We start from the raw sequence: 25,891 nt of genomic DNA on the forward strand, positions 1-25,891 counted from the left end.
TGCAGGTTCCCCTACACCCTGACAGCCGCAACCTCACCGCCTTTGTGACCCATATGGGGGTCTTTCGGTACACCCGGATGCCCTTTGGACTCAGCTCCGCTCCTAGCTGTTTTCAGAAGATCATGGCCACCATCTTCGCAGGCATTCCTGGGGTGGTTGTGTACCTGGACGACATTGTGGTACACGGAGCAACATCAGCCCTGCATGACGACCGCCTCTCCAGGATGTTGGATGTGCTCGCCGGTCACAACCTCACACTGAATGGGGAGAAGTGCATCTTTGCAGCTCCTGTTATTGAGTTTGTGGGGTTTCGTCTGACCACTGAAGGCCTGAGCCCACTGTATTCAAACGTCGACGCCATCCTGCGCCTGCCCGAACCATCCTGCCCGGCGCAGCTATCATCGTTTCTTGGGATGACTGCATATTACTTGCGCTTCCTTCCCCAGTACTCTGACACCACTGCACCGCTACGCGCCCTTCTGAAGCAGGATGCACCCTGGGCCTGGTCTCCTGCATGCTCTGCCACAGTCAGCCGGCTCAAATCCCATCCTCGTCGCCAATATTATGTTTTAATTAGGAGGACCACGACTGTGTGCCTTCGAACAACGGCTTTATTTAACTGAACTACTTTTCCCAGCATCCATCAGGAGCGCAGGCTTTTTACAAACAGCAAAGACAGGTATACGTCACTGTTGTGACACACCCACATAAACGCCGGTCACGGTGGTATGTAACACATCCAAACTGTGACCTTGAATATACAGATGTATAAACTTGATCTGAGTCTAAGTTTCTTTCCTTTTTTTTCTTTCTTTCCCCTGGCCTTGGGGTGGGAATGGGTGGGTTTATCTTTGTTAACATGAAAAATGAAAAAAAGTTAAGAAAAGCAGGCTTTCCCAATTCCGGGCTTCGAGGTCCTGCATGTTTTACATTTCTCCCAATTGCGACACACCTAAATGCAATAAGGGCCTCATTACTTGGCTTGTTTACAAGCTTGACATCAGATTGAGGTGTGCTGAAGCTGGTAGAGAGCAAAAACCTGCAGGACACCGGACCTCGAGGCTCGCAATTGGGGAAGCCTGCTCTAAAGGAACCATCAGTGTTTCCTAGGCTGAAGGGGGTTCTAAAGCAGGGGTAGGGAACCCTGGTCCTCGAGAGCCATAGTCCTGCACGTTTTGCATGTCTCCCTCCACTGAACGTCCTGATGGTTCATCACCATGTTCAGCACAAAGCCAGATAACAAGCTGCTCATTGCAATCAGCTGTGTTGAAGCAGGGAGACATGCAAAACGTGCAGGACTATGGCTCTTGAGGACCAGGGTTCCCTACCCCTGCTCGAAAGGAAGCAACAAGCCTTATTGAGAATTCAGACAGTCCTTAAAATAGCCACTACACAAAACACTAAGTGAATGTCAATAGATAAGGAGATAGGAGGGACATTTTGGACACACCCGCTGTCTCATCTGTGTCTTTGTTCAATTTCTGTGGCAAAAATTTCTATTCGTGTGGGAAAATTCAGTTTAGGTTTTTTTGGGTTTCTTTTAGAAGAAATAATGTTCAGCTGAGTAAAATGTATTCACTGGAAGTGTGATATACACACACACACACACACACACACACACACACACACACACACACACACACACACACACACACACACACACACACACACAATAGTGTTATGTTGACAGAGGAACAGGTGAAGCGGTGTCATCTCTGTACTGCAGCTAACAAACAGCACCAATATCATGGGTATCATGTTGCTGTGTGTGTTTGACTGTCATTTCACTTCATTCATTAATGGAGACTCCACGCTCGAAACAAGCTGTACTGCAAACAAACACCAGACTATCATCCTTACATGGTGGAAGGAGCATCATCATTTTAGGCTGAAACTAATTCAATTGTATGACACGCACGCACACGCACACGCGCACGCACATGCACACGCACACGCACACACACACACACACACACACACACACACACACACACACACACACACACACACACACACACACACACACACACACACACACACACACACACTATTTGGCATCTTTTGGTCATTTCTCACCTTCTACCTCATTAGTAACATCTTAAAACTGATCTAATCTTTGAATTCCTTACTGTTATGTTGCTATAAAGAGTGTGTGGTCTGGTAGTGGACAAAAGTGTACATTTTGATTGGAAACAAAGCTTAAAGTTTACAGTTAATTGCATGACTTCATATGAGGTGACACTTCTCAGGTGGCTTCAATCACTTTGCAGTTGAAGATGACTCTGTCCCTCCCTACAGTAGAAATCATGAAGGTAAAGTGGTGTGGTGCCTCTTCCAGCAAACCACACTCTTCTGACTTCAGCACAAATGTTCACCTTGCTGACAAAAGCACAGCCACCATCCCACATACAGTAGATACTGCCACATACTCCATGTCGCACAAACTAATGATACTAGCATCCATGAGGAGGGGGGGAGTGAGGTGGCTGAATGCAGACAGACAGACAGGCCAACTTACAAATAGCCTCATTTATCCCGGAAAATGTCAAAAGAGCTGAAGAAGTTAGAGTCTGTGGGCAAAAAATTATCACATTGCCATACTTTGCATTGCAATAGTTTATCCTTGCATTATCTTCTGGGCTCCATCATTTGTAATTGTAAATTAATGACAAACATATATCACATCAAAGCTGTCAAACAAAAGATCCATGTGTCAAAACCAGCCTGCCAGAGGGTTAAACTCCGCCCCTGTGCATTTGTAGGGTAAAAGTGACCATTGTACTTAATTTGTCTTGGTTGTTACAGTGTGTTTCTGGAAAAAAGAAACAAGAGAGGACATTTCTAGACTTTGCTCTAGGCCAGGGGTCGGCAACCGGAGCCGCGGGTTGCCGACCCCTCTTTCGTCCCTCCACTGCGGCTCCTTGAGCCTCTGTCCCACTACAGTTCATCCCGGAGCGGGACGTAAGGAGGCAAAGCGCACCCCTGAGCGTAGTCCAACTACAAAGAGTGGAGTAAAATGTAGGCGGGTCGTGAACGACGCAGCGATGTAACGTCATTACGCAACAATAATGGCACGAAGAACGTAGAACTGCGGCTGCAGGTCATGACAGCCGGACCCGCAGCTCCGGGCTCCACGGCTCCACTGGTATCTGAAGCTGGGAGCTTCCTGTACCTTTCACAGGAAAACTGCTGCACTGCGGAGTGCCGACAATTCCAGGAGGTTCATTGAGGACTCGTTGAGAGTGACGGCCAATTATAGTGAATTACACAACTAAAGGACATTGAAAGCCACACCACTCACACTCATGGTTCTAAAAATCCCAGATCTCCCACATATATTCCATTTTAATAATGTGTAGCAATAAAGGAGCTGATAGCTGCAATGCATTATGGGAGTTTCTGTTTGTCGTGTTTTAAATGTAATTATTGGGGGTTATATTAGGTTTGTAGTGTTGGTAATAATTGTGTTGTGTTGTATTTTTGTTGCTTAGTTCAGGTAGTTTAGTTTATTAGTTGTAAGTTGTCAACCAGCAGTGAAGAAGATTTTGTGTGTAGTGTCCTCCTGGCATGGTCTGCCTGTGGGACTGTCAAAATAAAATGTGTGCGGCTCTTTGGGTGTTGTGGTCAGTGAGAAACAGGACCAAATGGCTCTTTGAGCATTAAAGGTTGCTGACCCCTGCTCTAGGCCCACATAAGGCTTTATTTACATGACAGCCATGCATGGAGACACTAAACATGCAACTTTTTGATAACATTTCTTCTCCATGTAGATGGCAGAAGTGCTGTTATTGCACCTGCACACCATAGCCATGGTAAATAGTTCTGCACATGCTCAGTAGATGAATAATAAAAACAATGTTTTCCTCCAAAGTGTCATGACTCCCAGTCCTGGACTTGGTAGTTTTATAGTAATAGTGATCCACTTTATAGTTTATAGTAAATAAATACCAGTAATTGTAAAAATGTGATAATAAAATCATGAGTCAGATATCAATATGAGAAAGAATGAATGCCAAAAGTTAAAATATAAACATGGTACAGGAGGCAGGGATCAGCAGTTTTTTGATTTTCATGTTCAGACAATGGGGGTGTTGTTGGCTGAAAGTAACTAAAAGTAACTTGTAATCTAACTTAGTTATTTTTAAAAACAAGTACTCAATAAAGTAACTAAGTTGCTTTTTTAAATGAGTAACTAGCAATCAGTAACTGGATTACTTTTTCAAGGAAACTGTGGCAACACTGCATGGAACACAAAACTTTTCTGTTGTGTAAAAGGGATCTCAGAGTCACCAATTTAATGGATGTTGCAGGTTGTGGGAGGAAATTATAGGATCTTCTGAGTCCATTCACATTATATCACATTATATCACATTATATGCCTGTTCTTGCTCATAATGTCTAACAATCATACCTGACAGCACGATTTTAACAGTGTGAATGTTCTTACTGTGAGGTGACAGCACTATCCACCACACACACACACACACACACACACACACACACACACACACACACACACACACACACACACACACACACACACACACACACACACACACACACACACACACACACACACACGCACACACACACACACACACACACACAGGTGTAGAAAACATGCTTACAAAGGGTAGTTTGACACCCGGACTGAATAATGATGAGTTGCTTTAAATTCTGCCCCCTTCATCAATTAATTCACCCGTCTTCAGAGGCTCCTCGGCCTTGGTCACTCCCACCGAGAACCAGATCGTTGTGTGTTTGTTTACGCTCTCCATTACAAGCCAATATTTACTTACCACAATGAAAGGGACAGCAGTACAATATGTTCTGCTCCAGCATCATAATCACCCACATGGTAAATAGTATGCGTGCCACTATATCTGCATCTCACAATCACTCAGTCACATGCTTGCATTTTATTATTGTGGGTTTCACGCTATGTGATTAAATTTAAGTAGAAAAAGTGTTTTGTTTTTTTCTTTTCATTGTCTACTGAACTGAGAAATAAGTGGACAAGTTCTTGCCCAAAATGAGGAATCACAACAACAATTTAAAGAAAATAAAAGCTCAAATGTATACGAGAGGATTTGTGCTGCAGTAAGGCTTTAAAATCGACCTGCCAGTGCAGGACATAGAGGATTAATGCCTTTGTTTGGAGATGCTTCCGGGCATCTCTGCTAATAATCCATTCAGAGCCAGGGGAGTCTTTCCTTGATACAAATAACTGTTATTTACTGCCTCATTATAAATGAAATCTATAAGTGGAGGGTCGGAGCCAAAGGACACATAAATGCATTTCAGTTTCAGTTTCAGTTTAGTTTATTTCCATAGGGGACAGTGCAATTAAATAAAACACATGATAAAACAAGAGTAAAAAAGCCAGAATAAGCCAAGAAGGCTCTTGATCATCTGTAGTCTCCTGGCCATGATGTTAAAAAAGCAAATAAAATACATTACAATACATTAATATGACAAGCATACATGATAGAAAAAACAAATCAGGACAAGAGCAACAATAAGATAACACATTACTATTTACAGAATAAACAAAGCATACAAACACTGTTAATGATGGCAGGTGTAAGTGTTCACCAGCCATTCCCTCAGGTGGTTTGTAAAAGCCCTGTATGTGCTCTGCTGTTTGACAGTCTCTGGTAGTGAGTTCCACTCTCTGGCTCCTCTAATGGACCAGGCGGACTGACGAAAGGTGATCTTATGCAGAGGGATCCCACAGTCACCTCTCACAGCCCCCAGTGACCCGCTCACTACTGTTCCTCTGACTAATGGGACCTGCAAGGGGGGCAGGAGCCAGATTAGGTGTTGCTTTATACATCAAGCATCCATCCATCCATTTTCTGCCACTTATCTGGGGCTGGGTCACCTCCCTGGGGAGGTGTCCGGGGGGCATCCAAAACAGATGCCCTATCCACCTCAGCTGGCTCCTCTGGATGTGGAGGAGCAGCAGGTCTACTCCGAGCTCCCCCCTAGTGACTGAGCTCCTCACCCTATCTCTAAGGGTGCACCCAGCCACCCTATGGAGGAAGCTCATTTCAGCCGCTTGTATCCGGGATCTCGTTCTTTCGATTATGACCCAAAGCTCATGACCATAGATGAGGGTAGGAACGAAGATTGACCGCTAAATCGAGAGCTTCGTCTTTTGGCTCAGTTCCTTCTTCACCACGACGGACCGATACAACGTCCACATAACTGCAGACACTGCACTGATCCCCCTGTCGATCTCACGCTCCATCTTCCCCCCACTTGTGAAGACCCCGAGATACTTGAACTCTTCCACTTGGGACAAGGGCACTCTACCGACCTGAAGGGGGCAAGCTACCTTTTACCGGTCAAGAACCATGGCCTCGGATTTAGAGGTGCTGATCCTCATCCCAGCTGCTTCACCCTCGGCTGCGAACCACACCAGTGCACGCTGAAGGTCCAGGTTCGATGAAGCCAGCAGAACCACATCATCTGCAAAAAGCAGAGATGAGATCCTGTGGTCCCCAAACCGGACCCCCTCTGGCCCCTGGCTGTGCCGAGAGATTCTGTCCATGTAGGAGATGAACAGAACGGTGACAAAGTACAGCCTTGCCAGAGGCCAACATGCATTGGGAACAGGTCTGACTTACTGCCGGCAATGCGAACCAAACTCCCCTTAACAAAGGGCCCCGGACTCCATACTCCCGGAGCACTCTCCACAGGACGTCCCAAGGGACGCGGTCAAACGCCTTTTACAGATCCACATGTGGACTGGTTGGACGAACTCCTATGAACCCTCGAGCACCTGGTGGAGAGTATAGAGCTGGTCCAGTGTTCTACGACTAGGACGAAAACCGCATTGTTCCTCTTGGATCCGAGGTTTGACTAACGGCCATATCCTCCTCTCTCGTACCCTGGATTAGACTTTCCCAGGGAGGCTGAGGAGCGTGATCTCTCTGTAGTTGGAACACACCGTCCGAGCCCCCTTCATAAAAAGAGGGACCACCACCCCGGTCTGCATGTCCAGAGGTACTGTCCCCGCCCTCCACGCAATGTTGCAGAGACGAGTCAGCAACGACAGTGAATGCACATCCAGAGACTTAAGTAACTCCACTCCCAGTGCCCTACCACCGAGGAGCTTCGCAACTAGCTCGGTGACTTACACTTGGGTAATGGTTGAGTCCACCTCTGAGAACCCAGCTTCTGCTTCCTCAACGGAAGATGTGATGGTGGGGTTGAGGAGGTCCTCGAAGTATTCCTTCCACGGCCAGACAACATCTCCAGTTGAGGTCAACAGCTCCCCACCTCCATTGTAAACAGTGTTGGTGAAACACTGCTTTCCCATCCTGAGGTGCCGGACAGTTTACCAGAATTTCCTCGAGGCCGACCGATAGTCCTCCTCCATGGCCTCCCCAAACTCCTCCCAGACCTGAGTTTTTGCCTCCACCACGACCCGGGCTGCGGTACGCTTGGCCTGTCAGTTGCCTCGGTCCTATGGGCTAACAACACCCGATAAGAGTCCTTCTTCAGCTTGACGGCACCCCATACTTCCGCTTTCCACCACCGGGTTCAGAGGTTGCCGCCACGACAGGCACCAGAGACCCTGCGGCCACAGCTCCAAGCAGCAGCTTCGACAATGGAAATGGAGAACATGGTCCACTCGGACTCAATCTCTCCAGCCTTCTCTGGGATCCATGAGAAGCTCTCCCGGAGGTGGGTGTTGAAGATTGCGCAGCCAGAGGGCTCGGTCAGGCATTCCCAACACACCTCGACGTATTCCTTCCACCATCTGATGACATCCCCAGTTGAGGTCAATAGCTCCCCTCCTCCACTGTAAACAGTGTTGGTGGAGAACTGCTTCTCCCTGCTGAGGTGCCGGACAGTTTGCCAGAATTGCCTTGAGGGCCGACCGATAGTCCTCCTCCATGGCCTCCCCGAACTCCTCCCAGATCCGAGTTTTTAACTCCACCACAGCCCGGGCTGCAGTTCGTTTTGCCTACCAGTACCTGTCAGCTGCCTCGGGAGTCCTATGAGCTAACAACGCCCGATTGGACTCCTTCTTAATCTTGATGGCATACCTTACTTCCGATTTCCACCACCGGGTTTGGGGGTTGCTGCCATGACAGGCGCCAGAGACCCTGTGGCCACAGCTCCGAGCAGCAGCTTCGACGATGGAAGTGGAGAACATGGTTCACTCGGACACAATGTCTCCAGCCTCCCCCGGGATCCGTGAGAAGCTCTCCCGGAGGTGGGAGTTGAAAACTGCGTGGATAGAGGGCTCGGCCAGGCGTTCCCAACAGACCCTCCTAACACGTTTGGGCCTGCCGAGTCTGTCTGGCCTCCTCCCAGTCCAGCACATCCACCTCAACATCAGGTGGTGATCAGTTGACAGCTTTGTCTCTCTCTTTACATTGAGTGTCCAAGACACATGGCCAGAGATCAGATGACACGACCACAAAGTCTATCATTGACCTCCGGTCTTGGTGTCCTGGTGCCACGTGCACTTATGGACACCCCTGTGCTCGAATATAGTGTTTGTTATGGACAAATTGTGACTGGCACAGAAGTCCAATAACAGAACACCACTCGGTCTCAGATCGGGGAGGTCATTCCTCCCAATCAACCCCTTCCAAGTCTCGCTGTCATTGCCCATGTGAGCGTTGAAGTCCCAGTAGAACAATGGAGTCCCCAGTTGGAGCACTATCCAGCACCCCTCCCAGAGACTCCAAGAAGGTCAAGTACTCTGAACTACTGTTCGGTCCATAGGCCGAGACAACAGTCAGAGACCTGTCCCCTACTCGAAGGCGTAGGGACGCGACCCCCTCGTTCACTGGGGTGAACTCCAACACATAGCAGCTGAGCTGTGGGGCAATAAGCAAGCCCACGCCAGACCACTGCTCCAGAAAACTCCAGAAAAGTGGAGTGTCCAGCCCCTGTCGAGGAGCTGGGTTCATGAGTCTAAACCAGGGGTCGGCAACCTTTAATGCTCAAAGAGCCATTTGATCCCGTTTCCCACTGAGCAATACACCCAGAGAGCCGCAGACATTTTATTTTTGACACTCCCACCGGCAGACCATGCCAGGAGGACACTACACACAACACCTTCTTCACTGCTGGTTGCCAACTTACAACTAATAAACTAAACTACATGAACTAAGTAACAAAAACACAACACAACACAATTATTACCGACACTACAAACCTATTATAACCCCCAATAATGACATTTAAAACACGTCAAACAGAAACTCCCATAATGCATTGCACATATCAGCTTCTTTATTGCTACACATTATTAAAATGGAAGATATATGTGGGAGATCTGGGATTTTTAGAAACGAGTGTGAGTGGTGTGGCTTTCAATGTCCTTTAGTTGTTGTGTAATTCACTATAATTTGCCGTTGCTCTCAACAAGTCCGCAATGAACCTCCCGGAATTGTCGGCGCTCCGCAGCGCAGCAGTTTTACTGTGAAAGGTACAGGAAGCTCCCAGCTTCAGATACCTGTTGAGCCGTGGAGCTGCGGCTCCGGCTGTCGTGACCTGCAGCCGCAACTCTACGTTCTTCATGCCATTATTGTTGCATAATGACTTTACATCGCTGCGTCGTTGACAACCCGCCTACATTTTACCACTCTTGGTAGCGGGACTGCGCTCTGGGTGGCTTTGCCTCCGTATGTCCCGCTCCGGGATGAACTGCAGTGGGAGAGAGGCTCATGGAGCCGCAGTGGAGGGACGAAAGAGGCTCCGGAGCCGCGGGTTGCCGACCCCTGGTCTAAACTGTGCATGGAGGTGAGCCCGACTATATATGGTATCTCTCGACCTCCCGCACAAGTTTGGGCTTCTTCCCCCTCATAGAGGTCACGTTCCATGTTCCGAAAACCAGATTCTGTGTCCGGGGATCGGGTCGTCGAGGCCCCTGCCATCAACTGCCACCCAATCCACATTGCACCCGACCCCTACGGCAGTCTCTGTGGGTGGTGGGCACACAGGAGGAAGAGGAGGAGGGGCCCACGTCGTCCCTTCGGGCTAAGCCTGGCCGGGTCCCACGGGCAAGAGCTCGGCCACCAGGCGCTCGCTAACAAGCCCCAACACCAGGCCTGGCTCCAGGGTGGGGCCCAGCTGCGCCTCACTGGGCGATGTCTCTCCTCTCTTTTGATGTTTGTCCATGGGGTGTTTTGAACTACTTTTAGTCATCGAGCATGCGTTTGCAAATTTATGAAGATCTGGCCAACTTAAAAAACAGTACTTTTTAAGAATCAAGCAGTGATGGTAATATTTAGTTTTTTTATCCATTACTTTGATAGCTTGCTTATATAAGGTTTCTAATGGCCTTAAAGTACTCTGATTAGCTTGGGACCAGCTTGTTTGACAATAATTAAAATGGCTAAAAATCATTGAGCGTAAGAACATTTTTGAGGCCTCAATTGACATTTCCTACTTAATTGATCTAAAATTTGAGAGATTATATCTAATTGTTTTGCAAATCTTATCAACGTGTGCTTTAAAAGTGAGATGTGAGTCAATCACCAGTCCGAGATATTTATATTTGGGGACCGTGAGTAGCTTTTCCTCCGCAACACAAATTTTAAGATCATGGGAAGCACTCTTAGTTTCACTGAAAAACATGGAAACCGATTGGGAAACATTAAGCTGCAAGCAGCACTCTTTCAGCCAAGATGTAATGCGTTCCATTGATTTGGTCAGCTTGGCTGCAACAAGATCTTTGGAATGACCATGACAAAAAAGGACCATATCGTCTGCGTACATTATGCACTCGACTTTGGGGCAGACCATGGGCAGATCATTAATGAAAAGGCTGAAAAAAAGGGGACATAAGATCGATCTCTGTGGTACTCCTGTGGCAATCGTAAGTGGCTCAGACTTACAGTTATTAATTACTACACACTGAGTACGGCCACACAGATAAGATTCGACCCAATTCACCAAAGTATCAGAGAAGTTGACATCTGAGTTTTGAGCTGTGGACAGCATGATTTACGGTATTGAAAGCTTTCTTGAGGTCCAACAACTCCGCCCCTACAACAGAACCCATGTCCAGAGAAGATTTTATTTTCTCAATAAAGAGGCAAGTGGCCATCTCTGTTGAGTGCTTGGCTCTAAAGCCAAACAACATGGGGTGAAGAGAAGGGGAGCTGCTGTTCAAATGTTGCACTGGGAGAATGCTTATTGGTCAATAGTCATTTAATGAGCTTAAGTTCCCGGATTTAAATATTGGAGTAATTCGTGCCAATTTCCATGCATTGGGAAACTGTCCAGTTGTGACAGAGACATTTATAATTGAGGCAATGGGAGCAGCTAAAGCTGAACCAAGCTCTTTCAGCATGCTGGTATCCATCCCAAAGACGTCCTTAGCTTTAGATGGTCTAAAGACCTTGATAATGTTTTTAACTTTGGTCTCAGTTATGTTTGAAATGGAAAGAGATTGCGTTACAGATTGGGGTGGATTTAATTTTATTTTCTGCTGGTCTGCAGCAAAACATTTGGAAATTTCAGCCACTGAGTCAATGAAATAATGATTAAAGGCCTCAGCTATTAACTTTGGCTCCCTTAAGATGTTTTCCATTTAAATTAATTTCCATTTGTTTACATTTATTCTTGTGATTGTGACCTGTCATTTTTTTTTTATTTGGTCCCAAATCATTTTAGGATTTCCTCGCACATAATTCAATGCTGCAATAAATAAATTGGCTTTGGCTTTTCTAATTTCTTTCACCACCTTGTTTCTCAGTGAGACAAACTGAAGCCTGTATCCAGTTTTGACAGCCACCTTTAAAGTCTTGTCCCGTTCTTTCAGGAGGTTTAGACTAGATTAATTTAACCAAAGAAGACAGTTCTTCTTGGCCTTTAAGTTTAAGTTTTTGACTAAATGTGGTGATAATTTCATGAATTGCGTCTGAAAATTTTGAACAGTCATGGTCTAAATTGGATCCATTGATCAGTTCATCCCAATTTGTTTGTTGGATTTCATTTTTGAAGTTTATTTGTTCATGGTTTTGGTATTCCAAAGAATTCTGTGGCAGCAAATGGTTTGAATTGCTTATTATTTAATTTTCTAGACACCATTATAAAATTGTGATCAGATAGTCCAGTGAGCATGTTAAATGACTTTATGATCCTTTCTGGCCTATTAGTAAAAACTAGGTCACTTTGAGTGCTCATTGACTTTTTAATTCTTGTCGGGCCATTAATTACCTGAGTTATGTCCATTTCATCCGTAATCTTTTTCAAACTTCTCCTTACTTGTGTTGGGCCTGAAATCCATGCTCTCCTTAAAGCAACCCCCCTCCCCCCCAGAAGAGGACAGGCTGCAAGAACAATGGGAAGGTAATAAAACAGCTTGGGGGGAGGACACCAAGCCCCAGGTTGTGAACCAATAGAAATGGTGACGCGATTGCAGGGCTCCTTGCTTCCAACCAACCCGACTCAGACACTACAGGTGTCCGAAATTCAAACTTGGCAAACTGCCTCCCAACCAACTGCCCCCCTGCTTCTCATCCCGGTCTCTGCATCACTGAGAAGACCAAGAGAGCACAAAGTGGACCACAGAACAAAACCAAGGTTCAGCCCACTGGTGAGCAGAACACACCGTTTGGACGATATTTTTTCTCTTTTCCTTTTTCTTTTTTTTTGGGATCCTGGGAGCCAGACGCGAAGCCACATCCCCCCTCCCAGCTGCAACGCTCTCCATACGGAACTGCAGAAAGACCAGGCCGTGCCTGTGCTCCCATACAGCTGCAAACCTGACACTCACTTGTAGTGGAGCAAGGTCCTACGGTAGCCCAGCCCACAGACGGTGCTGTACCACACAGTGCAACGGAACCGTAAGAGAACTTTTGTCTAGGCAGCGCTGCTTGATTAGCCTGAAGCTAACCTGCAACTTTGTTTCATGTGCCGCTGATAAGCATCTGCTGTGTTCATTGTACGTTCACATGCACCATCGCAAGTTCGGGACTCTGGTTTATGTCGTTGCACACGCTAGGTGCAACCACATCCACATTTTACAGATCAGACTCGATTCTCTGCATCTGGTAGCTCCGCTTCTGTGAACTGGTCCACAAACATGTAGCGAGCTAATCCCTATCCTCCGGGAGGTGTGGGAGGAGCCTACTAACTATTTTCTAACCACCTGTCCCCCTTTTCCTTTCCTTTTCTCAACTCTGGTACTTCATTTTCATTCATGTTTGGCAAACTGTACAAAATAAGTATTTTGGTTGTCGGTAATCAGAGAAGAAGTTAAAAGTCTGCCCAGACTGGTCTCTCTGTCTGCCCAGACATTAGCCTCACACATGAATTGTATGAACTGCTGTGGACATGATGTTTCCTTGGACATTCGGTCGTTCACATGGACGTCACGGATCATATGGACCAGGTTTGCTCCAAAGACTGCGACCAGCATTCCACTCTTTGGAACACACACGCACGCACGCACGCACGCACGCACGCACGCACGCACGCACACACACACACACACACACACACACACACACACACACACACACACACACACACACACACACACACACACACACACACACACTTTGTACAAAGTGTTTGTTGTTTAGTAGATGAGATCTCTGTGTTAGATGACGTTTGCTACTTGAATGTGTTGATTTATGATATGATTTCTGAATTGTTTATGAATTAATACACTTTTGAAATAAACGCCCGTTAGCTGAATTGATCGATTCCTGGTAATTATTGTGTATTTATTGTTGACAATTCACTGGTTTGTAACAGTCTGCGCTTGAATCTCATGCCTTCCTTGTTATGCAAGATTGTTATATTTTGCATAGGAATATTAACAAACTTAAATAACCTGTTTTATAAACAAGACTGATATTTTGGTATCATCTATTTCCATTTTAGCTGGTGGTGCCCCAATTTCATTATTACTTGATAAAAAACCAATTTATTCAAATTACACATTTTTCATAAATTATTTTTGCTAATTTATTAACTTTTAAGTAATTACTCAATTACTCTAGGAGTTGTTAATGAGTGAATGACAGTTTACTTCCATTAATTATTTAAATTGTTCATAAATTACTTCCACTGATTTATTACTTTCAGTAATCTATTATGTTCATTTTAATGCTAATAACCAACCATAAATCCCAACGCTTGGTTAACATCCCAAATTATGTTAAGTCACCCATAATGAGTACCTCTGTAGCATGATTTAATTGCTTTCGTAATATTTCCAGATTCTCATAAAAATCAACATTTGATGAAGGAGGTCTCTAAATAACAACTTGAGTAAAAGACATTTGCAATGACATGGTTACATTTGAGCTAAGAAATTCCAATTCATTGTCATTTGTGACTTGTATTTCATTACATTGAAAAGTGTATTTACCTTTCACATTTCAGTTTCTTTTATGCTATCTAAAATAAAATATGTGGAACAAAACAGAAATTACATGTGTTTTTGAATGAATCCTTACTTTTTAGCACAGATCATATCAGCACTACATAACACAATATAAGCAGACTTCATTGAGAAGTTGAAATCAGTGAAGCAGATAAAATGGTGAAACAGAGAGAGAGATTATGCTGGTTAATCCCTGATCTTCATATCTGCCACTTCACATTACTGAAATTATGACATACAACTGACAAATAGCACAAGATGCTCTAGAGCATTACCACAAACAGAAACAAGTCCCAAGCTGCAGTGCTATTTTCATGAATATAATTAATCTCTAGCCCCTTAACACAAAATTAACAGTGATCTAATAATGGCCTGAGCATTAAACCACTTCTCACCCTTCAATCATATGAAAATCAGCTGCACAAGAAGAGAAATAAGACCCTGCCCATACATAGTTTATTTTCACACCTTCAGGAGACTTGAATACCTTAACCTAACCTGAACCATAGTAACCATAGTAACCACCATCTAACCTTGAAACAGGTATTAACCAAAGATTTTAACATTTTGCTTAAGACAGTGTGGTTAATGTCTTTAAAATCTATAACTGTGATGATGAAACATGCATGCAAAAACCTTAACTCAGGTAAACAATATTGGACACTGACTTCCAGGAAAGAAACTCTAAACTCATAACCATGACAACGACTTGACGAACCCTAGTCCAAACAACAGTCTGGGCCTAAAACAAGACTTCACATTAAAAGAAATGCATTCATTTCCATGAGGAGGATCTACACCACGGGTGTCGAGCACATTTCAGTTCAGGAGCCACATAGAGCCCCCATACAACCAGTAAAATAGAGCCATATTAACCTTTAAATTCAAACTTTAAAGATCTCTTTGTTGTGGTGCAGGGTATACCTGATGACAACGTCTATATTTTCAGAAAATCAAACACCACTCTTAAAGAGTACACCAGAGTACACTCAGCAGTGCACCAATCCCATTCATGCATAGATTACTTTCTAGTGAGTGAATCGGTGATTAAAGACACCTCGGACACACAGATTCACCCCATCACTATCAGTGACCATGCACCTGTCACTATGACGGTCACTAATAGAACAATCACCCCTCCTATTAGACAATGGAGATTTAACACTTCACTGCTCAAGGATCTAGACTTCCTCACATTCTTTAAAAAACAATGGACAATCTTTTAAGAAACAATCTGCCTGGTGTTTCTCCCTGTGTCCTCAGGGAGATGGCTAAAGCTGTCATGAGAGGCAAAATAATTTCTGACTCTTCACACAAAACCAAAAAGGAAAAAATAAAGGAAAAAGAATTAGAAGATAAAATGAAGACCATAGAGACAGCTCATGCTGCTTACAAAGACGCCCGCTTATTAATGGAGTTAAGGAAATTAAAAATAGATTTGAATGAAATAATTGAACATAAAACACAATTTCAACTACGGAGATTATGCTGGGAGAAATTTGAACATGACTCCAGCAAACTCTTAGCCAATCAGTTAAAACGGAATAAAGAAAAGTGTACAATCCCCTCAGTTAAAACTCAAAATGGTGAAATCACTTGTGACCCTCAGGAAACAAACACTACTTTCAGAGAATTTTACAGAAAACTTTACTCTTCACAAATTGACAGCTGGAACCCACACACGAGGTTAGGCATGGATATGTATGCACTGAGCTGTTTGTGGATCACTATCTAAGAGTGTCACGTAGCCAGTCTTGAGTCCATCGAGTCACACTCCAGTCTTATCGGTCCAGACGCCAAAGCTCGGCTGTCTGCATCCTCCTTCCTGCGCGGACCCCTGCTCCTATCGGACGCCTGCATGAGGTTAAAAGCATTCTCTCAGCAGCGATCACTTCAGCCAGCAGCCCGCAGGTCAGAGGGTAAATGTCCTCAACAAAGTCTATTTTACCACTTCGGCCTTTAAAACAATCTTCCATAGCTGGAGGACCTCTCTTCTCTGTTTAAACACAGTGGTACGACTACTACCAGTCAGAGCGGCAGGCTGGCTGGGTCATTGTATTTCACATTAATAGTTTTAGTGAAGGTGAGTCATACTGTATATATGCACAACTGTAGTCAGTGGTTTATCATTTGTACACAAAGGGAGGAAAATTATTTACACCAAAAGTTACACCAATGACACCAGCTTTAATATTATTAATCCTACATGTTTAAAATAACTTATAAGATTGTTGCAGACTGTCTTTTTAAATCAAGGATTAAAACCTAAAACTGCTTGGCCTTCCTGTAGATTTTACGTTTATTTATATTCATATTTTTTTGTTCCTGAAATTATATACATTTTCTATACCTTGGAAAATATTGACATCATAGAGGAGAGTGACATCATGGAAGGGAGTGACATCATGGGGGCCAGAGGAGAGTGACATCATGAAGGAGAGTGACATCATGGGGGCCAGAGGAGAGAGACATTATGGAGGAGAGTGACCTCATGGAGGAGAGTGACATCATGAGTAGAGTGACATAATAGAGGAGAGTGACATCATGGAAGGGAGTGACATCATGGGGGCCAGAGGAGAGTGACATCATGAAGGAGAGTGACATCATGGGGGCCAGAGGAGAGAGACATTATGGAGGAGAGTGACCTCATGGAGGAGAGTGACATCATGAGTAGAGTGACATAACAGAGGAGAGTGACATCATGGAAGGGAGTGACATCATGGGGGGCAGAGGAGAGTGACATCATGAAGGAGAGTGACACCATGGGGGCCAGAGGAGAGAGACATTATGGAGGAGAGTGACCTCATGGAGGAGAGTGACCTCATGGAGGAGAGTGACATCATGAGTAGAGTGACATAATAGAGGAGAGTGACATCATGGAAGGGAGTGACATCATGGGGGCCAGAGGAGAGAGACATTATGGAGGAGAGTGACCTCATGGAGGAGAGTGACCTCATGGAGGAGAGTGACATCATGGAGGAGAGTGACATCATGGGGGACAGAGGAGAGTGACATCATGAGGAGATTGACACCATGAGCAGAGTGAGATCATGGAGAGTGACGTCGAGGAGAGTGATACCATGGGGGCCAGAGGAGAGTGACATCATGCATGAGGGCCAGAGGAGAGTGACATCATGCATGAGGGCCAGAGGAGAGTGACATCATGGGCACAGCTGGACCCCAAAATAGCCCTCACGGTTGTGACGCCAGTGTGTCTCACAGTTTCGGAGAGGACACACACACACACACACACACACACACACACACACACACACACACACACACACACACACACACACACACACACACACACACACACACACACACACACACACACACGCACACACACACAGATATTGGATTATTTTATCCAGACGTATCTCTATTACTCTCTTGGTTTTAGGGATTTGTCTGGGGGTGTAAGTAGATGCACAAAAACATAACTGCAGACGCTGCACTGATCCGCCTGTCGATCTCACGCTCCACCTTCCCCCCACTTGTGAACAAGACCCCGAGATACTTGAACTCATCCACTTGGGACAAGGGCTCGCCACCAACCTATTGTAACTGTGACACTAATGTATCTGTTAATAGAAAGTTTAGAGCTAAAAAGTAGTAGTGTTGCAATGATGCATTTATTTATAATGTTTGTGACACTTGTGACAGCCAACCTATCCATGCCCCTTCATCACAACTGGCGCGCTGAGCAAATGGCTTTGGGGAGGTGCGGCTTTTAAAATATCTGCCTCACCAGACAGTATAGAGGGAACGCAGGGCGAAGCGGAGGTGTTGGAGCACTGCTCGTTAATGCTTGCAAAAGAGAAGTAAATCCTCCTGTGGCATATTCGCGTCCAGCTGTCAGTTCCTCCATGCCAGATTTTCACCAACATTTTCATCCAGCCACTGCAGCTCCACCATTCCACTACAGCTATCCCATCCTTTCCTTTTCCGCGATCACAAGTTAATGAGGACGTTAATTCCGGCACTGCTCCGAACACTTCTTGATTAAATTTTTCCGGATTTTGCAAGGCACAACAGGAGATTGACAGACTGACCTAAATCGATCCCAATACAACATTTTATTTAGAAATCGGTGTTCTGTGTTTGCTTTGTTTGGACATTCCACATTAGTAGGGTATATATTTTAATTGTGTTGTATGTTTGATGCGGGGGAAAATAATCAAATTGATGGGTTGTGTAAACGATCTTAAACTAAAACAAGAATTCTTAAAACATCTTACATGTCAGGAGAGATACATGGCTGGCACCCCAAACAAAGGCCTTTCCACACATGCCCCCCACCAAACCGTTACGCACTGGTTATTAAACAAAATCTGATTACAAAGGAGAGTATGCATGATAAAATATACCTAGGTATAAATCAGATTTTAACTTGATTTTGATTCATTTCAACAACTTGTAGATCAAATGAATTGTGTGGATCGATTCAAATTTTAAAAGTAAGAGAGTGACCTGGTAGAACACTACTGTTGCTCCAATTTACACTTGAATGACACATGAAAACATTTCCATTCAAAATGAACAGATTCGTGAAGAGATGTTCTCAGTTTGTGGTTGAAAAGCAGGACTGGACACATGGGCATACAGTGATCTGAACCATAGACCAGTGATTTGCCAAAGATTCATGGGGGAGGGAGTCAAGATGATTTTAACAGGCATTAAACCAGAATTTAAGTTTGAAAAATAGGTGAGTCAGCATTTAATTAATTTATGTCACACAACTACTAAGTTTAAGCATTTACATTGAAAGTGTATAATTTATCGATGATATTTATTATCTGATAGTTTTAAAGCATTGTAAGGATATGGGCACGTTGAATGAGAACCTCCTGTCTCAAAGGTAAACTCTCATTGTGGGGGGAAAAAAGGTGGCGCGTCTGAAGCAGCTAAAGAGAAAAATTCATTGTTCAAAAGGGAAATAATATCTAGTCAGACAGGTAGACAGAATATGGATTCATGGGATTAATGGACAAAATGAAAATTCAATTGAATCAAAATTAATTCAACAACCTGACTCAAATTCAAATAAAACCATGCATTTTTATTTTCTAATGCATATGAAAATCCCTATGCTTCCAATACGACTAATGAAGATCAAATTACACTTTCCTGAAATGTACTTACCATTATTCCCCAACATCATTGCTATACACTGTATAACATTTTCCTGGCTCTCACAATCAACAAAGCTGCTCATTCCGGCCCGAGGTAGACAAATGGAGTCCTAACTCGTCAATAAAAAAAACTCAAATCAACATCATCAACTACTGAACAACCTCCCAGACCACGTTTTGGCTTCGTAGGTTGCCCCCCCCCCCATGTCCCCATAAGTATGTGTCAAAAGTCTCAAAGTGCATGGAGTGGAGGCTGAACTCCCTGCAAGAGAGCCATGAAAACATGCCAAATGTGAAGCTAATCTATCATCCCTGTTAAACGCTTCTGATCTTGGAGTTGTGTCAGATAGGTTGTCTTGACAGCTTTTGCCTCAATGGAATTCCTTAACCCCCTCTCAACTTGGCAACAGCTTCTACATTTATTGCCTTTGGAAGCATTGTTTTTACCTTCCTCTGACACATTTTATCAACAGCTAATCTGCCTATGAAAAATAATATTGGCATCACAGTATCAAAGGTGTCTGTGTGGCAAAGATCTAGAGCTTATGATGGGAGACGGTGCGTTTTTGTTGCATCAGTTGCATGTCGATGGCAATAAAGAAGGATAATTATGAGTCTATTTAATGAAAGGAGAGGCAGACAGAGAAGAAGGATAATACTGGACAGAACTGAATGATGGGAATTAGAAAATCAAGGACAGAAGGTGGAGAAGGACTTGCAGTCAGTCCAGAGAGGAGGAGAACCTAGCTGACAGTAATAGTTGCATTAATAAGAATCCTCATGACACACAAACACCGACTCTCATGCAAACTCTTCCCAAAAGTGCACGCTCGACCCGCTCAGGTCTCGACACATTCCAAGGTGATCACTCAAAACCCGACACACACACGCAAACACAGCAACCGCAAAGTGTCAGACGCCCCTCCACTCACCGCCTCCGAGTCTTCGAATCCATGTAGGTACAAGTTATCGTACATGGAGGAGCGGGATTCCAAAAAGCTGCTCTTCAAGTACAAAAGCGAAGGAGATGATCAACCTGTTTTAGAGAAGGATGGATGGAGAGGGGAGTGACTGAGCCCATCAGCAGCCTGCTTCTCCACATGAAGCTGGACCAATAAAACACACACACACACACACACACACACACACACACACACACACACACACACACACACACACACACACACACACACACACACACACACACACACACACACACACACACACACACACACACACACACACACACACACACACTTGAGATGCAGAACAGGTTGAAGTGGATGTTATCGCCTCCAGATCATGCCAGTGTTGGTTCCCATTCCCAGCAGCTGGTCTATCCCCAGGAGCAGAGCAGACCTGGCGTTTCATCTATTGTACCAGCTCACATCCTCACATCGCACCAGCCAATCCCCTCCTCCTGCACTGGCTGATGACAGAGCTGGGATGCAGGCTCCTGATTGGCTGATTGGACCCGTGAATAAAAAAGACAAGACAACAGGAGAGAGAGAGAGCGAGAGAGGGGTGTGTGTGGGGGGGGGGGGGGGGGGGGGGGGGTGTCTGCAGCCCATAGAGCATCATTAACCAGCAGGCTGAGTGAATTCTGTGCATGGAGACGTGTACCCAGTGATATCCCATAATAAACACCCATTTGCAAAGACTGACATTTAATCTTAACAATGAAGTCGAGTGACACAGCAATGATGCGTTGAAGGATTCGGAGGCAGACCTGCGGTTATTGAGCTGCAGCCCTGTCACAAGTCAAATCAATCCATACGTGTCTGTTACAGCGAAAGCCATTGTGTGGAAGATCGACTGGGGGGAGCTGCTGAGTTTGAAGTGGAGGGTTTGAAACCCAGAAGAAGGACAATCAGAGGGATGCTGAGCTGAATCATTTTGTGATCTTTACTCAGGTTTAAGTCAATTATAGTGACATTTACATTTCTTCATATGTATACTATCATTTAAGTTCATTTAAAACACTGAGTAATTTGGGAGAAAAGTAAATCTTTAAAAGTTATGTCAAAGACATAGCTCATAAACATGTATAAAAGGTTCAAACAAAGCATCAAGAATAGTTATCTTTAAATACACATACAAGAAACCCCTTTAAATATAACACAATATAGACACTGAACCTGTTTTTTTAGATTCTCAAGTGAAATTTTCTTGTGCGTCAGATTCTGGGATAAAATTGAGTAACAGCGCCATCTGCTGGTTACTATGTGACTATCATGTCTTCATTTTTTTCAAGTTTTTTTTATATATAGGGACAGTATAAGTAGAAATACAGTACCAGATATAGGGGGGAAATAAATTCCTGTCTGAGCATGTGAAACGTACATCAGATTCACATGTGTGTTGTGATGACAATAATTAATAATAAAAATAATAATAATAATTCTATCCTGAAGAAAAAAAATCATACACACGAACAGTATTAATACAGTCCTGCACAACATGAATCAGAAAGCCATTGCACGACCATAGTGAGAAGAGCTTTGTGTAAAATTTAACTATTCTTGATGATTTATTAATGACATGTCTTTTATTCATTGTAATTTCCACTTTTTCAGAAGTCAGAAATAAAATTGCTTTGTATCAGTCACAGAAACTTTTATTTAGCAGATTTTGTTCAGAAGTGTATAATACAGCAGTCTCACCGAGCTGAGCTTGGGTTGTCTTTTATACTATGCAGCACTGATACAGATTTGATCTTTTTTTAAATGCACTGTATGAGCAGATTTAAATATAGTATAGACAATCCTGCTGCTTCGATGAGATAATTAAAGATTCAAACTACTTTATTAATCCATAAAAATACATTATCATGTTACAGCAGCACATCACTCTCTTCAAAAGCTGTGGAATAAATGTAAATCACTTGAATAAAATAGCACAAGAAGACAACTGTGATAATTGTATATCATTATGGCTGTCTCTTAAAAACAGCTTCGCAAATGAGTTTCTCTTGCTTTCTGATGTAAAACATCAGTTTAATCATTTTTTTTGTCATTTGAATATTTTATGTGACTTCATTCAGCTTTATATGGATTTGAACACAAGTCTCACTCTCAATTTTGCCATTTATATTATTATGTTCTGTCTACTTCCTTATTTTGTCCTTACTTGTTTTGTCCATTTAACAGTTTACAATTTTAGCTACATGAAAGCTGCTATATGTTTTTTATTTCCTGTTAGTGAATTCACTTCAAACACATTTTCATTTGTACATACTACATAATGTGATCTATTCTTATTTTTCTTTTTACTCTTGAACTTCTTCTGACTGAACCGCACAGGCGCTCGGTAGTAAGGAAAGCCACCCTCATCACTGAGGACCCCTCCTTTCCCCCCTCAATCCCCCTGCATCCACTCCTTCATGCTGTTGCAGACAATACAGAACCCCACCGGCCCAGAAAAATATCTACAAGAAATCATTCATACCCTCTGCTATACAATAACAGTTTTAAACAGCACACAATAGGCTACACTGTTTTTATCTGTTATGTGTGAATGTGTTTGTCAGTGTGGGTTGTTTTTTTTTTTCTAAATTAAGCCTGTCACTTCATGTCTCTGGGCGGCTCCTTGTTTATGGGCAGAGAGGTGATGCAGCACACCTGATTCACATCACCTCTCTACAACACAGTCATATTATGAAGCAGAACCTAAAGGTGCAAAATTGTTAGCAAGAAATATACGAAAAAGACAAACTCTACAATCAATGTCTAAGATGTCAGAAAACAGACGAAACACATAATAATCTGAATTAGATTGATGCTGGATTTCAAACATATAAAACTCTCTATTCATAAACCGAAATGAGAAAATTATGAGAATATAAAAAAACATTCTTAAATTCTTTAGACCTACCATCAATTGTAGGACATCACAATAAATGTTTAATATCACAGATCATGAAAAAAGAATTAGACGCTGCAATGAATAAATAAAAAATAAAAATAATAAGACACCAGGACGTGAGGCTTCCCAGCCGAGTGGTAGAAGATTTCTAAAGATGATTTGTCCAAAGCACTCCTAAATCCCTTTTACTGGACACTTGAAAAAATGTCAATGCCTCCTTCATGGAGCAAAGCCATTATTACAGTTATCCTAAAAGAAGGAAAGAATAAAATGCCGTGTTGCTCAAATAGACGAGTTTCTATGCTATCTCAAGATTATAGACTGTATGCATCCATCATATCAGGTTAGATCATGTCAGATTAGATTCCTTCATGCCTGGACCATGACTTTATGCTTTATGACTGTGACCAAACTGGATTTGTCCGGGGTCGCCAAACACAGGATAAAATTAGACGTTCACTCCATATAATCCACAATATCAAACAAACAGGATAAAATGCTGCATGAGCCAGTCGAGATGCTGAAAAAGCTTTTGACTGTGTTTGTTGGAGTTACTTATTGTTGGTTTTGGAGAGATTTGGTTTTAGAGAGAGTAGAGAGTAGAGAGCTTTATTCCTCCCCAGGGGGGAAACACAAACTTACAACAGCTCAAGGTAAAAGGTGCACAACTTGTAAAATTAAGGAATTACAATATGTAAACATATGTAAATATCTAACAAGAGCAAAAAAGAGCACAAAAAATAGAATATGTAAAAAGAAAAAGAAAAAGAAAAAAGAAAACAATCCAGTAAAAAGAAAAAGATCCTCTAAAAATAGAGTAAATTGGCAGGATTGCTATACACACAGTGTAGATTAAAAAATTGCCAAAAAAAAATCTACTGATATTACTAGAATGTTATACACTGCCCCTGAGGCATGAGCCGGATTCTCGTTTCAGATGAGTATGCAGTACAGATAAAGCATTTTTGACAGGTAAGAGCATGATACATGAAAACTCGCCAATATCCATGCTCGTGCTGAAGGAAAATCCTCATTTGGTAACTGTCTTCACGCTCTGTGATTGGCCAGTCACACACAGCAGCCCTCCCTACAGACACATCTCTGTAGCCAGAGTTGTACCCCACTCTTGCTCACACACGTTGCTCTCTTCAGACCAATGTGAAACTGGCCCCCCACCCCTCACAAAAATCAGTGAAAATAGTCACAAACGTTTGTGCTGCATTAGTGCTGGTTTGTGCTGAAAGAATGATCGTTTTTGCTGCCTTTGTTTTGCAGACATTTGAATAAATAACATTAGAAAAGGCGTGCATGCGTGCGCACACCCGGGCGCGAGGCGGAGGGCGTGCTCACAGTGCAGTAGCAACGACTCTACTTCTAAATGTCACACAGCTCCTCCACCTTTGTCAACACTGAACAAAAATGGGCTCAATCATTAGTGCTGCATTAGTGCTGGTTAGTACTGAAACAATTACCATTTGAGCTGCCTTCGTTTTTAAGATACAACAGTTTATTATACAGTGATGATGTCACTCAGCTCCCTACGAAGTCCAAATTGAACAAAAATGGTATTAATCGTTTGTGCTGCGTTAGTGCTGGTTTGTGCTGTAAGAATTATTGTTTGTGCTGATTTATTTTTTGAGATAACAGTTTTTCTCCCCATGTATCTGGACATGACTGTCAGCATTCCCTGCTTGAAGACATCCTGGGTTCTTTGTTCCAAAATTATATATATATATATATATATATATATATATATATATATATATATATATATATATATATATATATATATATATATATATATATATATATATATATATATATATATATATATATATATATATAAATATTGCATTTCACATGTTGGGATGGATGGATATAGACGTTAGTTTAATGCTAACATTTATTTCACACAATGTGTGAAATGTTAGCTTTAATCCTTCTATACAGGGCGACCGTGGCTCAGGTGGTAGAGTGGTCGTCTTTCGGAGTGAGAGGTCGGAGGTTCGATCCCAGTCTACAACGGTCTATGTGTCGAAGTGTCCTTGGGCAAGACACTGAACCCTAAATTGCTCCCAGTGGTTCATTAGCGCCTTGCATGGCAGCTCTGTCCCATTGGTGTGTGAATGTGAGCGTGAATGGGTGAGTGAGCTGATATGTAAAGCGCTTTGGGACTGCACTCAGTGTGGTTAGAAGGCGCTATATAAATCCAGACCATTTACCATACAAGTGTTATATTTGACTATAATATATATATATATATAATATATATTTGGCTATATTTGAGTATATGCGTACTTTTTACTTGGTCTCTTATTCCTTTTAATGAACTGGTTAGAGTAAGCGCTTAGCAGAGTCTCTTAATGCGTCGGTGGGTTAGCTTAGCTTAGTTAGCTAATTTCAGACATGGGAATTTATCATTTCTATCGTGGGATAACATATTCTCACCGGTGAGTGTTTTTGATGATATATCGTGAACGACGATATATCGCACATTCATAGTGGGAGGTCAGCAGAA

General features: G+C 43.2%; 1 protein-coding gene across 4 annotated transcripts in view; it reads right to left on the reverse strand.

Moving 5' to 3' along the window:
- LOC308131812 (voltage-dependent L-type calcium channel subunit beta-4-like) overlaps positions 1 to 25,891 on the reverse strand; it is a gene marked incomplete at both ends in the record, with an annotated part of 76,733 nt that overhangs the window by 35,308 nt on the left and 15,534 nt on the right. The window contains one exon of one of the 4 annotated variants that reach the window (XM_080498666.1): positions 20,442 to 20,486. The exons of the other annotated variants lie outside the window; for them this stretch is intronic. Within the exon in view, the coding sequence (XP_080354792.1) occupies positions 20,442 to 20,486 (45 nt within the window). Of the gene's footprint in view, positions 1 to 20,441; positions 20,487 to 25,891 lie in introns of those variants that run through there. 4 annotated transcript variants of the gene reach the window in all.

This window comes from Blennius ocellaris (assembly GCF_963422515.1).
Source record: "Blennius ocellaris genome assembly, chromosome: 6".
Lineage (NCBI taxonomy): Eukaryota > Metazoa > Chordata > Actinopteri > Blenniiformes > Blenniidae > Blennius > Blennius ocellaris.